The 22,500-nt window shown below is 39.9% G+C and overlaps 2 protein-coding genes across 5 annotated transcripts in view; one reads left to right on the top strand and one right to left on the bottom strand.

The window, feature by feature from the left end:
• The window catches only part of LOC138018427 (uncharacterized), a 41,902-nt gene extending 26,519 nt beyond the window's left edge, over positions 1 to 15,383 (top strand). The window contains exons 7-16 of the mRNA XM_068865048.1: positions 214 to 548; positions 831 to 1,110; positions 2,614 to 2,749; positions 5,143 to 5,266; positions 10,099 to 10,186; positions 11,541 to 11,564; positions 12,552 to 12,681; positions 13,317 to 13,419; positions 14,042 to 14,127; positions 14,739 to 15,383. Coding sequence (XP_068721149.1) covers positions 214 to 548; positions 831 to 1,110; positions 2,614 to 2,749; positions 5,143 to 5,266; positions 10,099 to 10,186; positions 11,541 to 11,564; positions 12,552 to 12,681; positions 13,317 to 13,419; positions 14,042 to 14,127; positions 14,739 to 14,772 — 1,340 coding nt within the window. The 3' untranslated portion in view covers positions 14,773 to 15,383. The remainder of the gene's footprint in view (positions 1 to 213; positions 549 to 830; positions 1,111 to 2,613; positions 2,750 to 5,142; positions 5,267 to 10,098; positions 10,187 to 11,540; positions 11,565 to 12,551; positions 12,682 to 13,316; positions 13,420 to 14,041; positions 14,128 to 14,738) is intronic.
• A 2,362-nt stretch (positions 15,384 to 17,745) lies between these two features.
• The window catches only part of LOC138018433 (uncharacterized), a 12,525-nt gene continuing 7,770 nt past the window's right edge, over positions 17,746 to 22,500 (bottom strand). For all 4 annotated transcript variants that reach the window (XM_068865057.1, XM_068865058.1, XM_068865059.1 and 1 more), the window contains exons 3-4: positions 22,488 to 22,500; positions 17,746 to 18,927 (exon numbers count right to left, since the gene is read on the bottom strand). The exon at positions 22,488 to 22,500 is cut by the window's right edge and continues 461 nt beyond it. In XM_068865057.1, coding sequence (XP_068721158.1) covers positions 18,139 to 18,927; positions 22,488 to 22,500 — 802 coding nt within the window. In that variant the 3' untranslated portion in view covers positions 17,746 to 18,138. The remainder of the gene's footprint in view (positions 18,928 to 22,487) is intronic.

Genomic DNA, 22,500 nt, shown 5'->3' with positions numbered 1-22,500 from the left:
CAAAGCTATTGTTTTACCCTCTAAATATGCAAATTTGTGACGTTCTCGTTGCCGTCGCCGTTGTCGTTGCTTAAGCTCCCTAATAATATGCCAGTGACAACGCCTTTTAAATTTATTATCACATAGTTGATCAACAGTAGATTAAGTATACCATGTGATTGTGCGGAAGATCTGCAGGAAAAATAAAACAGAGAAAATGTTGTCTAATTACAGGTTTTTACTTTTGCACGGACAAGACGGATGTAATTTTTCTGTTGCAAGACAGTCAAGGCATTTCCTCAGAGACAGTTGAGAACTTTAAAACGGTATTGAAAAAAATTAAGACTAAACTAAGTGGTGTGCGAGCTGACTTTAACTTTGCTGTGGCAAAATACGCTACCTCGCGGCAAATGAGTTGTTTTGGAAGCGCAGATGAAACAGTCAGTTACATGGATAACGAATACCAACACGGAGGAAGCGGCCTTAACCTGTTAAAACTTGCCTTGAGTAAAATGGTCTTGAAACAGTTTGAAAAGCGTCCTGACGACAGAAAAGAGGACACGAAAAAGGTGAGTTTTAGTTTGGCTATTTTCTGTTTTGGTCAGAAACTGTGTGATCAAAAAATTCAAGTTATCTGCATTGTTTCAGGGTTTTATCAAAACTGGTATCAGAAAGATAGAAAATTTGGGGAAATTGCTAAAAGAACCAGGTCTCAGTTATATAATCGCAAAACTAGAAACTCACTGCAAGATCTTTATTTCCACCGCTGGGTCTTTATTTCCGAATACTTTTGTTCAAAATGTCAGTGTTATTTTTAATCTTTATTCAACAAATCGTCTGCAATTTTCAAGATTTTAGTCATATTCTCAGACGGGAACGCACAGAATGAGAATGGGGACATTATGGACACCTCCACACTCGAGCAAACAGCAAATTCGTTGAAAGGCAACAACATTTATATGATTGCTGTCCTTATTCACAACACTGAGAAAGCGTCACGAATACAACAGCTGAAAAGCATCGCCTCTAAACCAGATGACGTCATAGATATGAAGGGGGCAAGGGTCACCAGTTATAACAACATCGCGGATCGCCTGGCATTTCGCGTGAAACGATTGGTTGGCTGTCTTGGTGAGAATCCTATTTAATTCATTCTCTATTTTCCAATTCCCCAAAATTCCCCATAAAAATAAAAATGCCTCTAAAAGTTATGCGTACGCTTATCATATTTGCGAGCATTATGAAATTTCTCAGTTAGTACGAGCGTTGTGATTGGTCAATTTAGCGGGCCGTATTCTCCAGTACGGTCCACGAAAATTTTAAACCGTTTTCGTTGCCAAAATATTTCCTGATTTATCCCCAAGTGTTCTTAACCTTCTTATCAAGTAATAGTTTAAAACTTTCTTTTGTTTTTGAAATTGTGAATTAAAACTTGGTAACGATTTAAGAGTCACTGACTTAACAACTATTTCAAATTGACTCATTTTGTTTTCGAGGTGCGTCAGAAATTTGAAGCCGTTTCGCGTGAATATAAATCGTTCCAAAATCCGTCAGACACACAGCATTAATTAAATTAATATCTTACCACCCTCGTTTTCTCGGTTCGTACTGTAAGTTAGGGATCCTCGTTTTTCCCTTCGATTTACGGCCCGCGGGCTTCGCGCTTGGACCATAAATCGACCATAAATAGTAAGGTTGTCGAATTGAGTTAGTAAGTGGTATATATGTACCATGACGGCAAAGCTACTGGAAACTCTTAAAATACATTATCCAATGATCCAGTTTTAAATAAACAAATTACAAATTGGATCACTGGATAATGCAATTCAAGAGTTTTCAATGACTCGGCCATCATTGTATGTGAGCCATTATACAAAGCTCTAGAAATATTGCAAGCATATGCGTAATTTTTAGGGGCGTTCTTATTTTTACATTATCTTACACCTATTCAAAACGTCGTTCCACTGCCGTTCTGACCTAAATTCAAGGATTAAATTCGACTTAAGCACGGCAGTAGCGCAACGTTTGAAACCACTCCTGAAGTTGGACAGGCTGAATTAAGTTCGGCACGACTATTTAACACGGCAGGCCTTCCCGTGCCGCACGGCAGTTTGAAACCGCAACTTGGTTTCAAACGGCGTGCTCTCGCCGTGCCGAATTGAATTCGTAGCCTTCTGCAGCAGCTGCCATTTAAAATATTCTTCAGCCAAGCAAATTTCTCTCGATCCTTCGGCACCACTAAATTAAACTCGATGTTTGAAACCACTGCTGTTCTTTTGTCATGCCACTGGCGAGCCAAATTCATTTGAGTTCGGTACGGTAGCAGCACGAAGTTTGGAACAGGCCTTAAGTTTCTATATTTTGGGGGCGTTTTTAGTCAAACAAATTACTTCACTCGCGCTTGTTGGATATGAGATAATTTGAAGTTCCTTGTTGGCTAACTATAATTTCATATGCAATGTGTATTCGTGAATAATTGATAGATATTTAATCCAAAAACTCAGCATAATTAATAACAGGGCCTGGAGAGTACCTCCAGTTTATTTTATGCCAATATAAAAGACGTATGTGGACTCTGGCTAGTTTCGATGCGCCTACTAAAACAATTTATGACAACTTTGTTTTTTCCAATAGTTAGCTACACAGTGAGAGTTTACACCCCGGACTCAAATGTGAGGAGTGAGTACGAACTGACTGTAAGGATCAGAGGACAAGGGAAACAGAAAACTGCGGATCATGTCTTCTACGAGACAACACAAGTCAGGAAAAAGTATGATATATTATCGTTTGTGTTCCTCCGTGTTCAGGGTCCCGGGGGACATGTAGCAGTGACAAGAGTGCTTTGCATACTTTTCGTAGTCATCTTTTGTAGCTTAGTGCCACTTAGTGGCAGATTTTTTATTCTTATGCACTATTTACAAAATTTATAACATTAAAAGTATTTAGAGAAATTACATCAATTAAAAAGAGAAAAAATACATAACAATAGATAGCCAAAATAAAATGTGCTTAGTGACCAAAGTAGGCTTTCGTGTTGGTCACTGACACGTACAAACAATACACCATATTCGTATTCTCAGTATTGGACTGGAACTAGCTTGCAATGGAGGCTCATGCGGGAGAATATATTAAAAAGTATTTGCATTGGAAAAGATTCCCACGCATTAGCCTCCATTGCATGCTAGTTCCAGTCCAATATACTAAGAATACGAATATGGTCTATTGACACGACATTAATTGCCGTGATAGACATCAAAAAAATTACAATGGAAAGAAAAAATATATGAAAAATAAATGCGTAAAAGGATGGCAGAACATGGAAAAGCTGTATCAGGAACCCATGACCCGGAGCCTACAACTCTACTGTGTTCGTGTAACGGCGTTTTCACAGACCGATTTATTTTTAGATTGAATTTCCCGCGAATGAGACTCCCACAGGAGCCCGATGACCAATTACAAGAAATTAAGCTGACGTCATAGGGTCACCGACCCGGAACTGCCTTTGTTTTTTTACCTAATTCGCGGGAAGGACTAGTCTACAAATAAACCTACTTGTGAAAATGCCGTTTCACAGACGCTGTATGGACGTTGCACGCTCCAGATGGGCTCTTGGCTGTATGCAGAACATAAGCAGCTTATACAGAAGAGTAGGATTGAGTGTTTACAAGGTATTGTTTATATTGGTTGTACATGTAGAACGAAGTGTAAGGCAGTTTTAGAATTTTGTTGGAGTAGTTTCCCAAAGTTTAGATGAAACAAAAGCGAAACTAGAGGTCCTATAGTTATTATTTGCTTTCGGCCTATGAAAATTTAATTCAGAAGCAAATCTGGTATTGCGGGTATGTATCTCAGAGGCTTGAATAAGGGTTCTATGGAATGTTGTTGGGATGTTTGTTGAGCCATTTAGAATTTTATGCATAAAGAGAGCCACTTAAAATTTGTGTACATTTTCATATTTGGGAATTCCTAAAAGATCGTAATATGGTTCTCTGCTATAGGTAAAGAACATGCTTCGCATGAAATTAATCAAAATTATGCGTAAACTAGTTTTACATGCACTACCCCAGGTTATGGTTGCATAGGATAGGTATGGATAAATAAAAGAATAATATATCTGTTTTAATGTATGAAGGTCAGCAAAATATCTAAATTTAGAGATAAATTTATTCTAGGACCTTCTAGGGTATAATGCTTGGAACAAAATATGTTTGCAACGACTTCGCTGTGAGAATTTATATCTCTTACTACGATTATCAGTTGGGTAAGGCGCGATAGAACTTCAGTGACAAAGTTTTGGACTTGGAATTACGGTTTTGCCATTGGCAACGTTCCTCGTTTTCAATGGTAACAATGCGCTTTGCTGCCAGTGACGTCAAAGGTCGACAGGTTGCCACTGGAAACGGAACCAGTTGCCGCTGACAACAACACAAGTTGAACGTTACAGCCTGGTCATCAAACTTTCGTCACATCTTACTCAACTGATACTAGTTGTGAGGACAAAAATGAATTCCACCCGCGTCCACAAAACGCGATCCCGTTTCCTTCTAAGATTTCTCTTTAGCTTTAAACGATCACCCCTACCAATTCAAATATTTACAAATACATTGGCTGAAACCTTATGTCAGATCTTCCTAAAAATTTTGAATGCTGAGCTTAGGAATGTGTTGGAATTAACGAGCAGAACAAGACATCACGTCTAAGAAACAATACCAAAACTGTTAAATCCAAGTAGTTCGACATAACAGTTTTTGTGTCAAACCGCAATGATCGAACAGTTTTTTACATCGTTTCTAAGAACAGGTATACGCTCTTACAACCCTTTCCGTCACGTGATCTTTTCAGCCAAACTTTCTCTCCTCTCGGGGGAGGACTAATTGTTCCAAGTTGTAGCAGACAAGCCCCGGGGTACTCCTCCGGCTTAGGTAGGGATGTTCAGTGCGTTCGTTGAAACCCTTACCCTAATTCAGACCAGAGTATAGTGACTTTCAATTTCGATTCAGCTCTCTATATATCTGGACTCGTTCAACTAGGAAAGCCTTCAACTGAGACTGCTTATATATGTCAGTTCCCTGAACTCACGGCAAACAGAAAAGCTTTAAACTGTAAATTTTAGAACGTCGGTAAAATATTTGAGTTATATCGTCTGTTGTTTTATTTTTTTAGCAACCTATATGGGATTGTAGCAGAGTTTTATGATGTTGATGTTGGTACTGTGAAGAGGATTGAGATAAAACCAAGAAGAGTTAAAAGCAGCTTTTTCGGAACTGATACCTGGAACCTTAACGAGGTAGGCAGGTAAAAGGTTAAGTCTGCATACAAGCCAAATGGCTCATCAGGCCGGAGTTTATCCCAGTTTCATTAGCATAAAACGACTAGTAATATTTCTACTTCCCCCTGGATGGGATGCTAGTCCATCGCAGGGTTACCTCCAGCATTACATACATACATACGTTTATTTCACGTCCCCAAGGGGCTTTTCAGTGAAATACAAATACAACAATAAAATACAATAAAATAATTCTATATGAATAAAATTTAAAATGCGCTAAGAAAAACAAATGCCATACTAATGCGGTATTGGATAAATTCAGCTAGCTATCCATTAAGAGTCTTTTCCTTATCAAGGTTTTAAACTGAGCTAACGATTGACTTAACTTAATTACTTGAGGTAGAGCGTTCCAAAGAGATACCATACGATAGTAAAATGATTTTTGGCCAGTTGCGGTTTTAAATTGCGGTATATTTAACAGCTGTGAGTTTCTAGTTTTGCGTGTTGATATTGATGAACGTTTAATGAACTGATCAGATAGATACCCCGGAACAAGGCCATTCATGCGTTTAAATGCCATAATTGAATCGCGATAATACATGTGTTGTTTCACGGGGAGCCAGTTGAGTTTTTTGAGAATGGGGGTAACATGATCGTATTTCTTTGACCCACTAACAATTCTACAGGCAAAATTCTGAACAGCTTGGAGTTTAGCAATGTTAGATTGTGAAGTATTGCTCCAGACTGAAGAGCAATAAAAAAGTTTACTAAAAACTAACGCATTGATAATAATAATTAAAGTGCGTTTGTCAAAACAATGTTTAACACGATTTATCTGGCCTAGTCGCGACATACAAGAAGCGACAGTTGCATTGACATGATCGTCAAAAGTTAAACTTGTGTCCAATATAACACCAAGGTCTCTGGCAGCCTCCACTGGAGCAAGCTGTTTTCCAAGGAATGAAAGCTTGAAGTTGCGGGTTTTGGCGGCCCCATGCTTACTGCCACAAACTAGGAGCTTCGTCTTGTCAGGGTTTAGCAGTAACTGGTTATCGAAACACCAGTTACGTACTCTTGTAAGATCTTGATTTATTTCTGCGACTATACGTGATTGATCTTGAAGCCGGAAAGACAGCAAGAGCTTAGTGTCGTCCACGTAACACTGGACAGAACAATGTTGTGGAACTGATGGCAAATCATTCATATAAATGTTAAAGAGGAGTGGCCCTAAAATACTCCCCTGAGGCACTCCACTGGCCACGTGTAGGCGTTCCGATGATGCTGTCCCAATCGTGACAACCTGATAGCGAGCGGTTAGATAACTACGAAACCACTGCAAAGCTAAAGGCGAGGCACCGATGTCCTGCAGCTTGACAAGAAGCAAGTTGTGATCTATACTGTCAAAGGCCTTGCTCATGTCAAGCAGAATTACCGCCGTCAAGTGCTTTTTATCAATCGCACTCAATATCATGTCGGTGGTCTGAATCACAGAGGTTTCGGTGGAGTGTTTCTCTTTGTTACCACTTTGTTTGGTAGATAAGCGGCCTTTAGAAGTTAGGTATTCCATAAGCTGATTGTGAGCCACTCTCTCGCACACTTTTGATAGAATAGGTAGAAGTGATATAGGTCTGTTATTATTGGCTATTTCGTGATCGCCTTCCTTGGGTATTGGTTTCACCTCGGCAATTTTCCACACATTTGGGAAGCAAGCAGTAAAAAGTGAGGTGTTGATTATTGAAGTAAGAGGGTACGAAATGGCTTGAAGGCAGTCCCTAATTATCCGTACAGGTATCTTATCGATCCCAGGGGCTTTGTTTGGGGCCATGTTCTTAATAATAGCTTAAACCTGATGGCATTTAACAGGGGTAAAAGAAAATTGTTCGGATGTCGCGTAAATTCTTGCTTGAAAGGAATTTCGGCCTAATGTGTAGTTGCATTCAGCTGTGGCTGCCATCTCTTTTATCTTTTTAATCGTGTTTTCGCCGACACTTGAGAAGAATTGATTAAATTCATTAGCCACGCCTTTATGATCTTTACTGTAGCTTCTCTGAGCAGTTGACTTCTTTGGTATGCACGAACGGATCGATTTCCATATGCAGTTTGTATTGTTTTTGTTATTTTGAATTTGCTGATTTACATATTCTCTTTCTGCAAGCCGAATTTCTCTTTTTACCTCGCGGCAGCAGATCTTGTATTGCAGCCAGGCATAGGAGTTTTTGCTTTTCTTAGCAATTTTCTTCCAATTATCTCTTATTCTCATAAGTTCACGGATTTCCTCGGTGACATAAGGGTTTGGACGCCCACGTATTTTCATCATTTTGATCGGTGCATGTTTATCTAGGATATCGTTGAATAAAAAGTTAAAAGCATATAGTTTGTCCTCTGCATCATCAAAAATATCCAGCAAGGACCACGGGACTTCAGACATATCTTTATAAAACCGATCAGCTGCATAACCCTTAAAACTTCTCCCAGTCATATATGTTAATTTACGGCGTTCCTTCTTTATGCGAAGAACAACATAGGGAAGATCATGGTCGCTTATTGAGCTTGGCATAACATTAGTTTCAATAACTTGCTGAGGGTTTGAGGTTATGATCACATCAATCAATGACTCGGTAGTTTTAGTTACGCGAGTAGGTCTCGAGACTAATTGGGATAAATTGAAGCTGTTACAGAAATTTGTCAAAGCGATGGCTCCTCTGCAATCCGGCTTAAGCATATCGCAGTTTCCGTCCCCGAGTATATATATCGGCTTATTTCGCAAGGAAGCAGTGATCAAACTTGGAGTTAAATAAGTGTCAAAACAAGTTAGCGGAGTGTCAGGTGGCCTGTACATTGCACAGATTACAATTGACTTAAGGTTTCTAACCTGAAGATTTATCCATAGTTGATGTAAGCCACTGTCTGAGATGTTTGAAATGTCATCAAGAACCTTCACCTTGTAGGTTTGCCGGGCGTAAACGCCCACTCCGCCGCCTGGCTTGGTGTTTCGATCAATCCGATAGAGGTCGTAACCTGGGATTTCTAGTTCCAGGTCGGTAATAGAACTGTTTAGCCAGGTCTCCGATAGAGTGAGCACGTCGAACTTGTTCTGCGAGATGGTATGTTTGACAAGTTGAAGGTGCTCGCGGTTCTTGAGAGAGCGAACATTCAGATGTCCAATTTTAAGATTATTAGCACTCTTGCGGTTTTGCTGCTTAAAAATTGTAGGACCCGGGTTGGGGTTAATATCCCCGCTTGTCTGGAGACGAGTAAGCTGGAAGGTTGACGTTGAATTCGGGTAATGGTTTAGTCTTGAACAGGAGTAGCCTTTGGTTTCAAAATGGCGTCTTCGCTGCCACTTAAGCGCTGGTTCTTGAAAGAATAATACAAGCTCCGTGTGCAATTCCTGTCTCGTAATCCACAGGTTAGAGAAAGCATGAATGTTAATATCTCCATTTGAAGTCAATAATAATCCAGAATAAAGAATGAAGCCTGTAATAATAACAAGCATGAAGCCAAAGCTTCGAGCACGCTGGTCGTTCGCCATGTTCGCATTACATTCGCCGGCACCCATGTTCGCATTACATTCGCCGGCACCCATTTACACATCTGGGTGCATTTGTGGTGAGAGGCACCGTGAGAGTAAAGTGTCTTGCCCAAGAACACAACACAATGTTCTCGGTCAGGGCTCGAAACCGGACCGCTTGATCCGCAGACGAGGGCACTAACCATGAGGCCACCGCGCCTCTCACACCTTAACGAGGAACAGCAATGTACGACTGTTTTTATTATTATTAAATTCCATTCCATATATACACGACATATAATAATTAAAAGACATTGAGTACAATGCATTGCTCAATTATATATTATTACTTTGTTTCCATGCGTTTACTGATTTATGAACGACACATAAATTACCTACAATACATTACTTCTTCACTTACCTACCTACCTGCCTACTTACTTAATTACTTGCTTACTCACTTATGTTTGCCACTGTGGGTTAAAAGACTGGTTTATATCAACAAACCAGCAGAAAATATGCGCATTTTTCGACCTGGTATCTGCAGTAAAAGTAATAAACAATTATTGGATGAGGTTTTTGTGATATCCGGAATAATCAACGTCGAGGTAAGTGTTATCAGCCTCAGCCTTCGGGCTCGGCTGATAACACTAACCGAGACCTTGATTATTTCGGATATCACAAAAACCGAATTTAATAATTGTTTTATTGTACACTGTTTTAAAGAAAATAACGACAAACGCATGATCGTACCGAACTCTGTTTATTTTCCACAAGCCATGTTCTTACTTCGCTGTCAGTGATCTTGACACTGCTCTTGGAAATCATGCATTGCGCATGTAGGTTGCGCTATTTCCCAGAATTAATTGTAGGCTTTTAGCTAATGAGAGTGGAAGCGCGGTTGCCTCATGGTTAGTGCGCTCGTCTGCGGGACGAGCGGTGCGGTTTCGAGCCCTAGTCGGCGACAATGTGTTGTGTTTTTGAGCAAGACACTTAACTCTCACGGTGCCCCTCTTCACCCAGGTGTATCTATGGGTACCGGCGAAAATAATGCTGGGGGTAACCCTGCGATGGACTAACATACCATCCGCTTCGTGCTACGGAAACCGGGTTAAGCTCCGGCCCTAATGGGCCACTTGGCTCGTATACAGACTTTACCTTACCTTTAGGCAATAAGAAGACAGATGGTGATTACAATGTATAATAGTAAAAATAATTAGCTCTGAACTAGCCATTAACTTTGTGTTACTCAACTGCCAACCGCCAGTCATAGAATATTTGTTTTCGTTTGCTGTATTTTTGTTTGTTTGTTTGATTTTTTTTATATTTTATTTATCAGGCGCAGGTTACAAAGGGAGACGAAACCCGAACTGCTGTGTTCAAGGAAACCATTCCAGTATGGCCGCAAAGCACTCAGTGGTATTCTGGTACGTCCTGACACCAAACCTTTACAACAAGTGGAAAATATTCTTTGCTTTAGAAATCTAATGCCCATTCATACACTTAAAACTCGACCTTATTCAAGTTAAAATTCTCGAATGCACGCATAGATTAGAAAAAGGCCAACAAAACCACAAAAAAAAGAACGAAAGAAATAAAGCTAAGAACACGAAAAAAATAAATAAAATAAGAATCGAAGAGACTGAGGTGCCGTATTTAAAACCACGCTATGCCGAAGGTTTCCCATTGCTATGACAGATTTCTCAACTCTCATACTCTTTGGGCCGACTAGCGGCCGAATGAACGAATTGCGAATTGATAATTGATTAGGTCTCGTGTTTCGGTACCACATCCGTAATGTTATGCTTGTTTGTTGAAGTTCTGCACTTGCCCTACCGTTTTAACGCACAGAATATGTAAGTATCAGGCTTGCAATTTGCCTTTACCCAGTGAGTTGATAGTTTAGGTTATTTTTTTTTTGTTGTTCATGTTTTACCGTGGGCGTAGACGATGTAAAATGATTCGAGAAAACAAAAATGTCACAGATGGTAGAATCGTCTGTACTTAAACGTTGTAAACAACCTGCATGAGATGACCGGCATCAGTAAAGCGTTGTGTTCTACAAACTACGCGTCAAAAAATCTCTATGCAAATTGTCCCCAACACATATTACTATAGGTAATCGTATGAAAGCGAGTGCAATTCATCACTACACCCCGACTAATAATTAAAAAACTGTACGATCGCTCATTCCTTGCTTATTTATTATACGCTACCCCCTATATAGTAAGTATTGTAATGGATTCGCTTTTAAGTCTGATTATGCATTTGATATAATTTATCCACGTTTACTTGCATGGGTTACTTTGGTACTAGTTACACACGACCCCACAGGCATGTAATGCTTCTATTTTTATCGTGTTGAAGAAAAGGGATTTCATTTACTTACTTACCCCCTCCCCCGAAAATTGCCACTGACGCGTCCAGTCGTGTCTTCTCGCGGAGGCAGCTGACCTGCTACTCTTTACAACCTCTACTTTGATTCGTTCTTGTTAATCTGCACGTCTTTTGTTCTTGATGCTACGGGCATTGTTTGTGTTGTTTACTTATTGTTTCGTTTGGCCAATAATAAAGACCCTTGTAAACGGTACAGGTGGAAATCAAGCGTACACCGGAGAGAAGAGAATAACCCCCCTATTCATGCTCTCTTGGTCGCACTAAGAGAGCATGAATAAGGGAATTATTCTCCTTAGTGGCAACTGGGTATCCCAATATTAAAATGTATAACAAACAGCTATATAAAATAAATTTAATAAAATTACTTCGTATTTTGCTTTGCAGCAAGAGCATGGCTTAATCCCTACGGTAAGTAGAATGGGATTAAAGCAAACAAAGTGTAAACAAATTTTTGTTATTATGAAAAAAATTTGTGAGTTAACGTTAAGAAACCGTTCTTATAAGACTACTTGGAGCTACTTAAAAGTCGCTGAGTTCGGAACGGTCGTAAGCTTTCAATCGTCAACCGCTTAAAAATGTATTTATTATATAAACTGCAGTGTTTACAAAGATGTCCAATTTAGCACGTTAAAAATTACGATAATTTTACTATAATGATATTAAGAACGTAATGTTTGATGTCACGGCATGTTTGACCCTTTAATTGTACTTAAATTTGTTGGTGAATGATCGAAATATCTTCAGATCTTCTCCGAAAGTCATCTGCAACTTCGATAATCTTGGGCAATTTTCGGAAAATATCTTTGGAAACGTGCGTGTGGCTTAGGAATCATTTCGAAAATACTTGAAATTTTTCGGAAAGTGGTCGGAAATCTTCCAAAAATGATCCAGAACGTCGTTATGTTTATGCTTATATAATAAACAAAATAATGCATGGTTGCTTGTAGATATGGAATTTCTATTCTCGAGTTCAACTTTTCATTATGTAGTCACGAGTGTTTTACTGGAAAATACATCAAAACCACATCCGGGACTCCAGTGGTGTATTTTCCATATCCTCATTAGTGAAGATATCGATTACTTCACTGATATCAAGTTTGACCCTTAAACTGTACGTAAATTTGTTGGTATATGATCGAAATATCAGATATTGGATATGTGCGATAGACTATATTGAACACTCGAAGATATATTCCATATCTACGAGTGCCCATGTATTACCCTCTGCTGCGCTCACTCGTAAGATACATGTATAGAGTTGAACTCTGGAAGTTCCAGATCTATCCGCACTCATGCATATATGTATTGTTCTAGAATAGACGCATGCGGAGCCTGTCTTATTTCATTGCGTACTATTTTCATATTCATGACCATTCATGTTGTTTATTTCAACAGTTTCCTACTCGGTCAGAGTTTACGGATCGGACACAGAGGCTGAAAATATTAACTCAGTGGCCGTTAGGATTATGGGAAAAGATGACGTATCAACTGAACTTAAATACTTGACCGACAAAGCTACAGAAGGGTATGAAATGTACCTCAAACACCTCGAATCTCATCAAAAATGCTCGGCTTTGCGAAAGAAAAAAAAATTGCTGCGCGTCGCATTTTCAACTCTCTTCTCGGTGTTAGATATCCCGATGAAACACTGTCTCTTACGTTTGATATATGACACATGGCTTCTGCCCAACTGGCAGTGCCCTGGTCGGGGGGAGGACTTCCGGGGTTGCGATCGTACCTGTTCATGGATAAAATTTGTGATTTGGTATAGGGTAATATATTTAATAATTTGACCAATGTTTATCCTAGCAGCTGGAAACAAAATACGTTTGAAATCATATCTCAGAGAGAACTGAAAACTTTTATAGGTGAAAAAGGAGGAGGCAGGGTGGTCGAGTGGTGAGGGTGCCTGACTTGAAATCCAGAGGTCGCGGTTTCAAGTCCCGCTCTGACCCCTAAGCTGGAGTTGTTTCTCGGTAGACGCTAGTCTATCGATGGTCGGCGATTGTAAAACGAGTAGCACTGGGGTCGAGAACTGGGCTTCCTTTCAAAATTGCCGACGATTACTCTCGTCAAATTTATCTTCCTTGCGGTTGCAGGAAGGGTAAATCTGTAAAAATCGGTTCTTATCGCTTCTTTTCACTTTTTTATTCTCTTTAGGAACCAACTTGTCATCAAAGGGAGTTTCAGGGATATTAACGTGGGTCCTATTGAGTGGATTTGGATACAACCACGGACACGTGCTGATTGGACTCTTAAAAAGGTACAGCGATATTTCTGGTAAAAGTATTGTGAGTTACGTAGTTTAAAAGGTTCAGGTACTGGCACATGCACCCTGAAGTAATGTTCCCTTACAAAGGGAAAAACTTAGGGCGGTTTTCAATAGACCTTTTCAGCATTCCTACCAACAATAGCACCAGAGCGAGGTTGGGGTGGGCATTTTCATACATCTGCCGTATTTTAGTCCACCCTGACCTCGACTTGACGCTATTGTTTATTGGAACGCGGGAAAGGTCTATTGTATGTTGTAAAACCAAAACCGATGACATCGCCCTGACCAATCATGAAGGAGGTAGACAGTCCAGTTAACGAATCCACACTCGAAGCCAATGCATTTAGCCGGCCCAGAGTTCTGGACAATCTATGCAAACCACTTATACAGGCCCGCAAATGATCCCCGGACTGCAAATCATCCCCAAATTGTACCTCAAATGATCCCCAGGACCAGAAATTTCGCCTCACCATTTGAAGCCATAATGTAAAACCAAAGAAAATGGTCTGCTGCATGATTTACTAACACTAAGCTAAAACTTTACTATTACCATGACACCGTTTTAATAAATTCCAAACGTCGTGGAGTAATATTTGTTTTGCTTTTGAAACAGGTAAAGATTACAAGGGGAGAAGAAATCGTAACTGTAGTGTTCAATGAGGAGATTGCCGCATGGACTGAAAATATTTATCAAGGTAGGTCAGATCGGCTGACTTGAAATTAATCAAAATAGTATTTATTCTTTGTTCTTGTTGTCATAAGTGAAGCAGCTCTCACAAGCTGTCATTGTTTTTAGGGTAGGGGCATTGTTTCAGTTGTTTGTTTATTGGCCTCTCAAAGGGTATCAAGCCATTCGTATGAGACCTTGCGAGAGCTGACACCCGAGCGCTGTTATTGGCTCCCTAGAATCAAGTTGTTATGGGGACACCCTCCACTTCTCGAATAAAGCTAATATGGGTTTAAATTTTCCCATTTAGTGGTCTAAATTACCATGACAGTATTGATCAAAAAATTTATGACAGTACTTTGAAGATAGAATTGATATTCCTACTTCATTCAAGTCCTATTTTTTTCTTTCGATTCCCACTGTGTATTGGTTTCGCGTTTTTCATCTACCAAGAGGAAATTTGATGGCCAAAGATAAATTATATAACATAAAGTGAGTAAATAAAGCAGTATCGTACTAATAATAGTTTCAAGTAAAGGTAGCTGTATTTATAATACTAAAAGCTGATTAAATTTCGACCCAAGACAGACAGCTATTAATTGTCAGTTAAATGACATGATTTTGCATTTCCTTTTGCAGGTAGACCACAGGCGTCAAGCCCGCCGTCTGGGTCTTAACGGTCAGCGGAACGGGAATGGAGCACAAAAAGCATGCGTATAATCTGCAATGCAAGGAAATGAGTGAAAAAAATAAAAGATTTATGATTGAATATTGTTTCGAGTCCAAGTCTCAAATTTCTGGGATACCCAGACGGTTACAACAACAACAACATTATTGGTACTCATACCTAGAATTAAAGTATACAAAAATAAGTTTTAGTTTTAAAATAAAGTGAGTACATGACTGCCCGTAATAACCTTAATGCTGCAGCTTATAGTGAAATCATTAGGCCATTCCAATAAAATATTTTGTTTCCCATCGCCCAGTGTCTTTTGACGGTGGGTGGGTCGGTCGGGCAAAAATAAACCTGAACACTTGAAGGGGTCTGGGTTCCAGAAAAGGCCGGGCGAGACGAGCCCACATCATGCTACGGACGTTTAGCCGGCCCGCATCATACGGGAGATGATTTTAGAGGAAACGTACATGCGCGTGCTCCGTTTTCGTGTATCGCGCTTTGTGTATCGGAACTCGGCCCCGCTAAACCACCTTCTGTAGGCTACAGAAATCACAGGAAGACCTGGGGGGTGATGATCGAGAGCCGCAAGACTAGTTTGTCCACAGCCATTTCTTCTTTTCTTTCTAAGTTACAGACGAATTCGTGAGGCGAGGCGTAAGTTAGATTTCAGCCGTTCTCTCGAGTCCATTATACGTTCCTGTAGAGTGCGCGCTTCCTTTGCCGAACAGCGGCTGGTAATCGAGCCTAGGTGATAAGATAACGACTACAAAATCGACCGGAAATATTTGTCAAAAAAAAAAATGAAAAACACCATTAAGTAAGCTATGGCTTATGATCCCGGTTGGCTGGTGGCTTATGATCGGAATCTTGGGTTTAAAAATTTTTTGGTATCCTCCTACGTACCCTACGGGTAGCTGTGGGTAGGTTACACGTAGGTTACCGATTACGGACACCCCTCGTTAGCGGACACCTGGTCAAGAAGCACCTAAGTTTATGAGCGGGACCCTCTCCCATCTGGGGCCTTTTTTAAGGCATACGCCGCTAACGGAAGATTTGTTAAACTCCGTAAAAATGTCACATTATACTGTGATTTGATAACCACTGAACTTAAGGAAATTCTATAGAAGTGTCTATAGCAATGCTCTAACGACAAGTAAAATAAGTCCTTAAATAAGGGGACGTTTTCTCCGCGCGTTTGGGAGGTGTGGACGGAAGAGTTTCTTTTTTTCTCCTATCGGTCGCACTTTCCCCACGAGAAATGACAGAAAATCTAGTGATGCAGAGTGATGCAATGATAGGGCTACATATTTCTCTTGCTGGGATTCATTTTCTAGTGCTCCAAATGGCACGCAAATGCAAGATAAATGGCGAAACACTAACCCTACCACATAAAAAAGGTCTCCGCGATCCATGTGATGTAGCTCACATAAATACAGACTTTTAAACATTTCACGATGTGGCTTTTGCAGAGCATAAATGCCTAAAATGCAAAGAAGTGCACCAAGGTTTATAGCTGACCTGCTAGTTCATTTAAACCTTTAGTTTGTTCAGTATTTTCGAGTGTTTGCCCTTGAGAAACCCTCAAAAACCGATATCAAAACCATTTAAAAGCCGGTGTATTTATAGAAGCCAATCAGAAACCAGACCAAACCCACGTGAGTCAGAGAGTCAATAAGATTTAACCTAAGCTGTTAAGGATTAGTCAATTTCGCGGGTCTTCGTCGTCCTTAAAGTCTACTTTAAAGTCTTGAATGACGAGAAGGAACGGGAAATATTCACAGAATTCACGGTTATATTTTCTAAAATATCTCAAACTTACTTACAGTTTTCAAACTGTGTAATGGCTTTTTCATCATGACAGTCAATGACGTAAGCGACTGAAAGCCCGTGCAACGAAACAAGCCAATCAGCGAAGAGTAGATGATCACGTGATGTGCAGGCGAAAAAGGCGCAGCTTTCAAAATTTCCTTTCCACGCCAAACACCTCAAAGAACAAGTGAATTTTTTTACTGAAGAAGCTCGGAATTTTTCTTCTTCACCGACTTAATTAACGATGTAACCGGCTTCAGCAACAACCTTCCAGTTACGTGAAGCTAGCTGCGACAAACATGTAAGTGCATTACGTTTCTGACCGCAAAATATTAAAAAAAAACAACACATGTTTGGGAGTTGATGTTGCTTCATTCACAACGAAGAAAACTCGTTTTCCGCTCACGAACGTTTTCCGACAAATATTGTATTTACGAATTAGTTCCTCTTTAGTGACTAATTGTAATTTTGTATTTGTACGCAGAATTTTCCAGAGAGAATGAAAACATTGGTTCGTACGTCTCCGTACACAAAGTTGTAGTTGCTGTATACGCGCTCTCGCCATGCCGGATTAAAAAAAAAGTTGACAGTTCACAAATCGACAGGTGAGCGAAATTCATTTGTTACGCTTAAGCTAAATTTACAAAAGTACCTGAATTATTTCTAGCGCAAAATGTTCTTCGAAGTTCTCTTGTAATTCCAGATGATGAGGAACGCTAGAGAGTTCCCGCGCGAAGCGCAACTTTTTCCGCCAAACTGATTTCCAACATGTTTCTTCAGTCGTTTTGCGTTTTTCGCGGAATTGCCGTTTTTTCCAAGTCGCTCTAAAAGAGCTAAATTACTTTTCTTCGAGCAACTACAGAATACATGCAAATTAGCTACAAGCTTTTGTAGAACGATACACACAACAATGGCAGCTTTTGTTATTCAATGATATGGAAATCAGTGGCCCTGTATTCTGTTTTAATTATCATTCAGAAAAAATGCCATTAAAAAATTGCATGCCATCACGCAGCGACGACGATGCCACGAAATCAGCGCATTGGCCAAGCTGTCGCCAGCGTAACAAAAGATAAGATTTTAATGAGCAACCATGCTCAGTTCACGTCAAGTAAGTCTAGTTTATTCACGCTGTTTACCTCCCGTTTTCTGCAATCAATGGGGTGAAATCTAACGTTTTAATATCAAGTTGAACATACAACAGTCAAGATTTCGTCTACTACATAATCGGCATTTGTACTAATCTAGTTGAAGGGTTATTGTTCTCTTACATAAACCTATGATCGCACCAGCCTCCATCCCAGTGTCATCCGTCCTATTTCCGACCACAATAATGGAATTCAAAGTGGCATAGCGTACGCGTAACAGTACCCTCCCCCTGAAAAATAAACAGGAAAAGGCATAGGGAAAAGGCTACACGTGGGCTGGAGGTTGTGGAAGGGAAGTCAAATTTTAACGTTCAAAAGCCCTGTTCGTTAGCGTTGTTGTCGTTGTTGCTCAATGATATTTGATAGACCATCGCACTGGAGATTACCGGGAACTGATGCATGCCAGAGGTTCATTCGTCGCTGACATTTGAGATCCTTGCAGGATTTTTCCAAGAGATCCATGAAATTAACGCACCCAGAACATACAACAAAACAGTTCTCAAGAAATCATCTGCAGTCGCTCTGCCATAGAATGACTGGCCAGCGAAAACTGCTGACAAAACAAGACAGCAAACACCACAAAAAGAAACTATGCACGCAAAGACAGCACCGTAGTCACGCCCAGCCTCAGATATCATGAAAAGTGCAAAGGTCAGGGCAAGACAAAAGAATGAGACTGTCAATAAGACAACCAGACCCCATGTTGGGTTTGTCATGATACCAACCACCAGCCAACAAAAGTGGTAAAGGGAGAGATTTGCGGCTGTTCTCGTTACAAAATGTAAGAGGCAGTCGCGCGTGCAACGAATAGAATCCAAGCAAACGAATAACATCATTGCTTCAAGAAAGATAGACCCAAGAATGACATAAATGTCCCACAGCGCACTTCCGGATACTGAATATATAAAAACAATGATTAAAACCACGAATTCCGCAAAAAACAAGATAAAACTTAAGCCTTTCGCGGATTTCACCAAAGAATGTCGATTTTCATTATCAAACGCTTTTAACGAACGCAAAATTAAAGAGGAAAGGTAGGGACCCATCAGAAAAACAAAAAGGCAGGAAGACCATATAACTGTTCTAATATACGAACTGCGTCCAGTTGCCGTTATATTTGGTGTATGGCCCTCCGTGACGCATTCAGCTGTGTTAAGCCTGGGATCTCTTGTTCCAGGCCTGATGGCAACATCCTCAAGCTGCAAAGAATTAGATGCTTTGAAATTAATCCCTGAGGATATGGATAACAAAGGTGCAATGTATTACAAAAACCACCGATCTGTGGAATAGGTGGGAATTTAAGTGTCTCTACCCCGCACACTTTCGCTTGTAAATTGTTCAAATTCTTAAGAGGTGTTGGCAGAACTGAGCGCATATGGAAGGCTCCATAATCGAAGAAAAGCACTCGGAGAAGACTTGAGAATGAAGATTATACAAGGCATTATCGGAAAAGGGGGAGACTTCACCACAGGTTTCTTCGTGGGAAAACTTTCTGCTATTGCCAAAGAAAACAGAGATAAATTTTGAAAACGTCTTTTTCCATTTTATCAAAATGGTTAACGAAAGTGGGCGGGGCAGTTACTCGGTAATTCGGGCCCATTCCACAGATCGGTGGTTTTCGTAGTACAAATGCTGGTGAGCTTATGAGAAATCTATTGCTTTCGTCCAAAAGCAAGCTGCTATTTAAAGACTGGTGCTTTCATCGCAAGCTAAGGAACACCTGTAGCAGTAAGGCAAATTTCCTCTATTAATTATTTCGACTTTTTTTGAACACCATAAGGCGTTTAGTACAAGTTTTTTTGTGTCGCGGCGGGTCTAAAACAAAGGCCACGAGTCAGGTCACAGGTCTGGTAAGGTCTAGTTGCAGGTCAGGTAAGGTCAGGTCAGGGCAATAGAAAGAATGTTTTTCTGCCAACGAAATTGACTATTTTCATCATTCCATAATGCAATATTTTTGGGGGTGCGGGGGGGATTTACATAAAAAACAATACAAGTTATTTACTCTTGGGACTGCATCATGCTTCAGAGAACTGAACATTCATCGTTTTGATGCAAATACATGTGTGGCTCTACGCGGTTAAATCCGTTCCAGCAGAACGAAAACAACACGTTTCACGTGCAAGTTGCTTCTTACCTTGTTGTCCTCGGCTTCGCTCTTATCCTCCATTTCTCACAAGATAAATCACGTGATGACAGGACTTATGGGTACTACCATAATTTATTTTATTTGTTAATTTATATTTCTCGTTATTCGCTTTTTTCACCCTTCCCATAATACAGGTCATTTGGGGAGGAAGGGTGGGGGGGGGGGGGGTGGGGGAGGAGTATTTGCATTAAAACGATGGATGTCCAGTTCACTGAAGCATGATAAAGTCCCAAGTGTAAATAACTTGTATTGGGATGGTGAAAATAGTCAATTTCGTTGACAGAAAAATGTTCTTCCTATTGCCCTGACCTGACCTGACCTGCAACTTGACATGTGACCAGACCTGCAACCTGACCCTCAACCTGTGACCTGACCTGTGACCTGTGTTTTAGACCCGGCGTTTCTGTCGCGTTCCTGTTGCCATCGTCGCACTTGTTGTTGTCGTTGCATGAAGAATTGGAGAAGTGCCACTGGCAATCGGAGACTTGGAGACAGTAAATGCTTTTAAGTTTGCACATTTTCATAAGTGGCAGATCATGTCTCTTCAAATGATCCCAAGAACGTCGTCTCCGCAAAATTTTGACAATAAATTAGGGAGCTTAAGCACGCGCGTTTTTGAGACGCGGACGGCAACCGGAAGAGAACATTTCGCGTGCCAGGACAGTGGCGTCTCCCAGATTATTATATTAATCATTTCTAATGGAGAAAAGATACTTATCGTAAATACTTTTGTTCTTGGGCCATCGTAGTTTGATCAAAAATAAGACACAAACAGCAGTGATAAACATATTGAACTTTTTCATTTTGATAATGACTTGACGTTTCGTATGTGCTCTACATACATTTTCAAAAGTAACCGTTGAAATTTAAAACAGCTATTTATATATAACAAATCGGATGAGGGGACTGGAACCTAGATTAAGCAAATTCTTAACAGTAAAATATATTATAATAATAATTATAATAATAATAAAAACAGAAAAGATTAATAAAGCATCAGCTTTTCACTTCCGACGTTGACGTTGAAAGCTGGCTCAAGTTCTTGAATAAAGAAGGTCTCTTTTATTTTACAATGATAGTCAGTCAAGTCATTATCAAAATGAAAAAGTTCAATATGTTTATCACTGCTGTTTGTGTCTTATTTTTGATCAAAAGATACTTAGCAGTGTAAACGTGGTTGTGTGGAGACAAGTTTAAAGGGAAAACAACGCACTTCCGGTTGCCCTCCGCGTCTCAAAAACGCGCGTGCTTAAGCTCCCTTTTGTTTAATTTGCATCAAGCAACGGCATTAGGTTGATTATCAGGGAACTTCTGACTTGTGGCAAGGTGAAAATCATGTTTTATCAAAATGGTGAATATTTTGTTGGTGCTCCATGTATAATGTTGTCTTAGTTGTTGCGTAGACGACATAGTCCTCTGACAAAGTTCCCATTAGGGACTTTAAGATCTGCGACGCGACGGTAACGAAAACGTCATTTAAAATTGCAAGTTCAGGTTTATTAATCTTTTTCGTCGTTATGTCGGCTTGTCTAACTTCTAAAAACTAGTGTAACTCCCCAGGAACTGAATTAGGAGGTGCGGTATTGAATCTACGACAGAAAATTCAAATTCGCTGCCTTTTGTTCACGTTCTCCGTAAAAGTTGAGAATTGGTCATTTCACGTCGTAGATTTGCCGAAAACGTGAAAGAAATGTACAAAAATGAAAAATGCACGTGCAGAGCGTGCAAAGCTATTGTTTTTGCTCATTAAATATGCAAAATTTGTGACGTTTTCGTTGCCATCGCGTCATAGATCTTAAACTCCCTATTAAACTCTGAGGTCCCCAAAAACCAATTTAGAGCAATATTATAATGGAATTTTAAGATTTCCTTATGATATTGTCTCAAGGCATTTTCAATTGGAAAAATGCTTCGAAAGGGTTTCTGTGTGATGAGCACGAGCAGTGAAGCCCGGAAAAGATGCATCGTGGGAATTCTCAATGCCGTGTGCTTCGGGCATTTAAAAAAAGGCTGCTGTTTACTCAAATATTTTGATACACTTGCAATGAATCGTAATAGCAGAGTACTAGTTATCAAACCCGCCAACTCTTTAATTCACTTGTTACAGTTACAAGTAATTGGCACCGCGTGCATTGCTATGGGTGAAGAGAAATTTCAGCTTAGCCTCTTGCCTATCAGTGACAAAAGGATTCGTTGTTGTTGTTGTTGTCCAAATTGACAAATTTCTTAGCGAAGATTTTGCAATTTGATAGTCTTTGGCAGTGGAAACTCAACCAAATTTGACACACCTTCACGTAAAAATTTCAGCTGAAAAAAATTCTGACATTTTAGTTTTCTCAGGCAGAAGCAGTAGTGGTAGCAGTAGCAGTGCTGTAATATTAGTGACAGTAGTGGTAGATTAAATAATAGGCTGACTTTCAATACTTAATATTTCGCGTAAATGCTACTTGTGGTATTTCGATTAAAGGTCCTAATTTTACTCCCCGATCGACTTCTGAAATTATGTATACTAACTTTTAAATATAACTTGTGGTCTTTATGTCATTTGTCACCACAAGTCAGGTTAATAGTGCAACAGCAACGGTAAAATAAGATTATATCCTAATGACTTACCGCAGCAAGAGCA

The sequence above is a fragment of the Montipora capricornis genome, chromosome 10 (assembly GCF_036669925.1).
Source record: "Montipora capricornis isolate CH-2021 chromosome 10, ASM3666992v2, whole genome shotgun sequence".
In the NCBI taxonomy this organism is placed as follows: Eukaryota; Metazoa; Cnidaria; class Anthozoa; order Scleractinia; family Acroporidae; genus Montipora; species Montipora capricornis.
The sequence above is the reverse complement of the archived record's forward strand: the minus strand, read 5'-3'. Positions and strand labels throughout refer to the sequence as shown.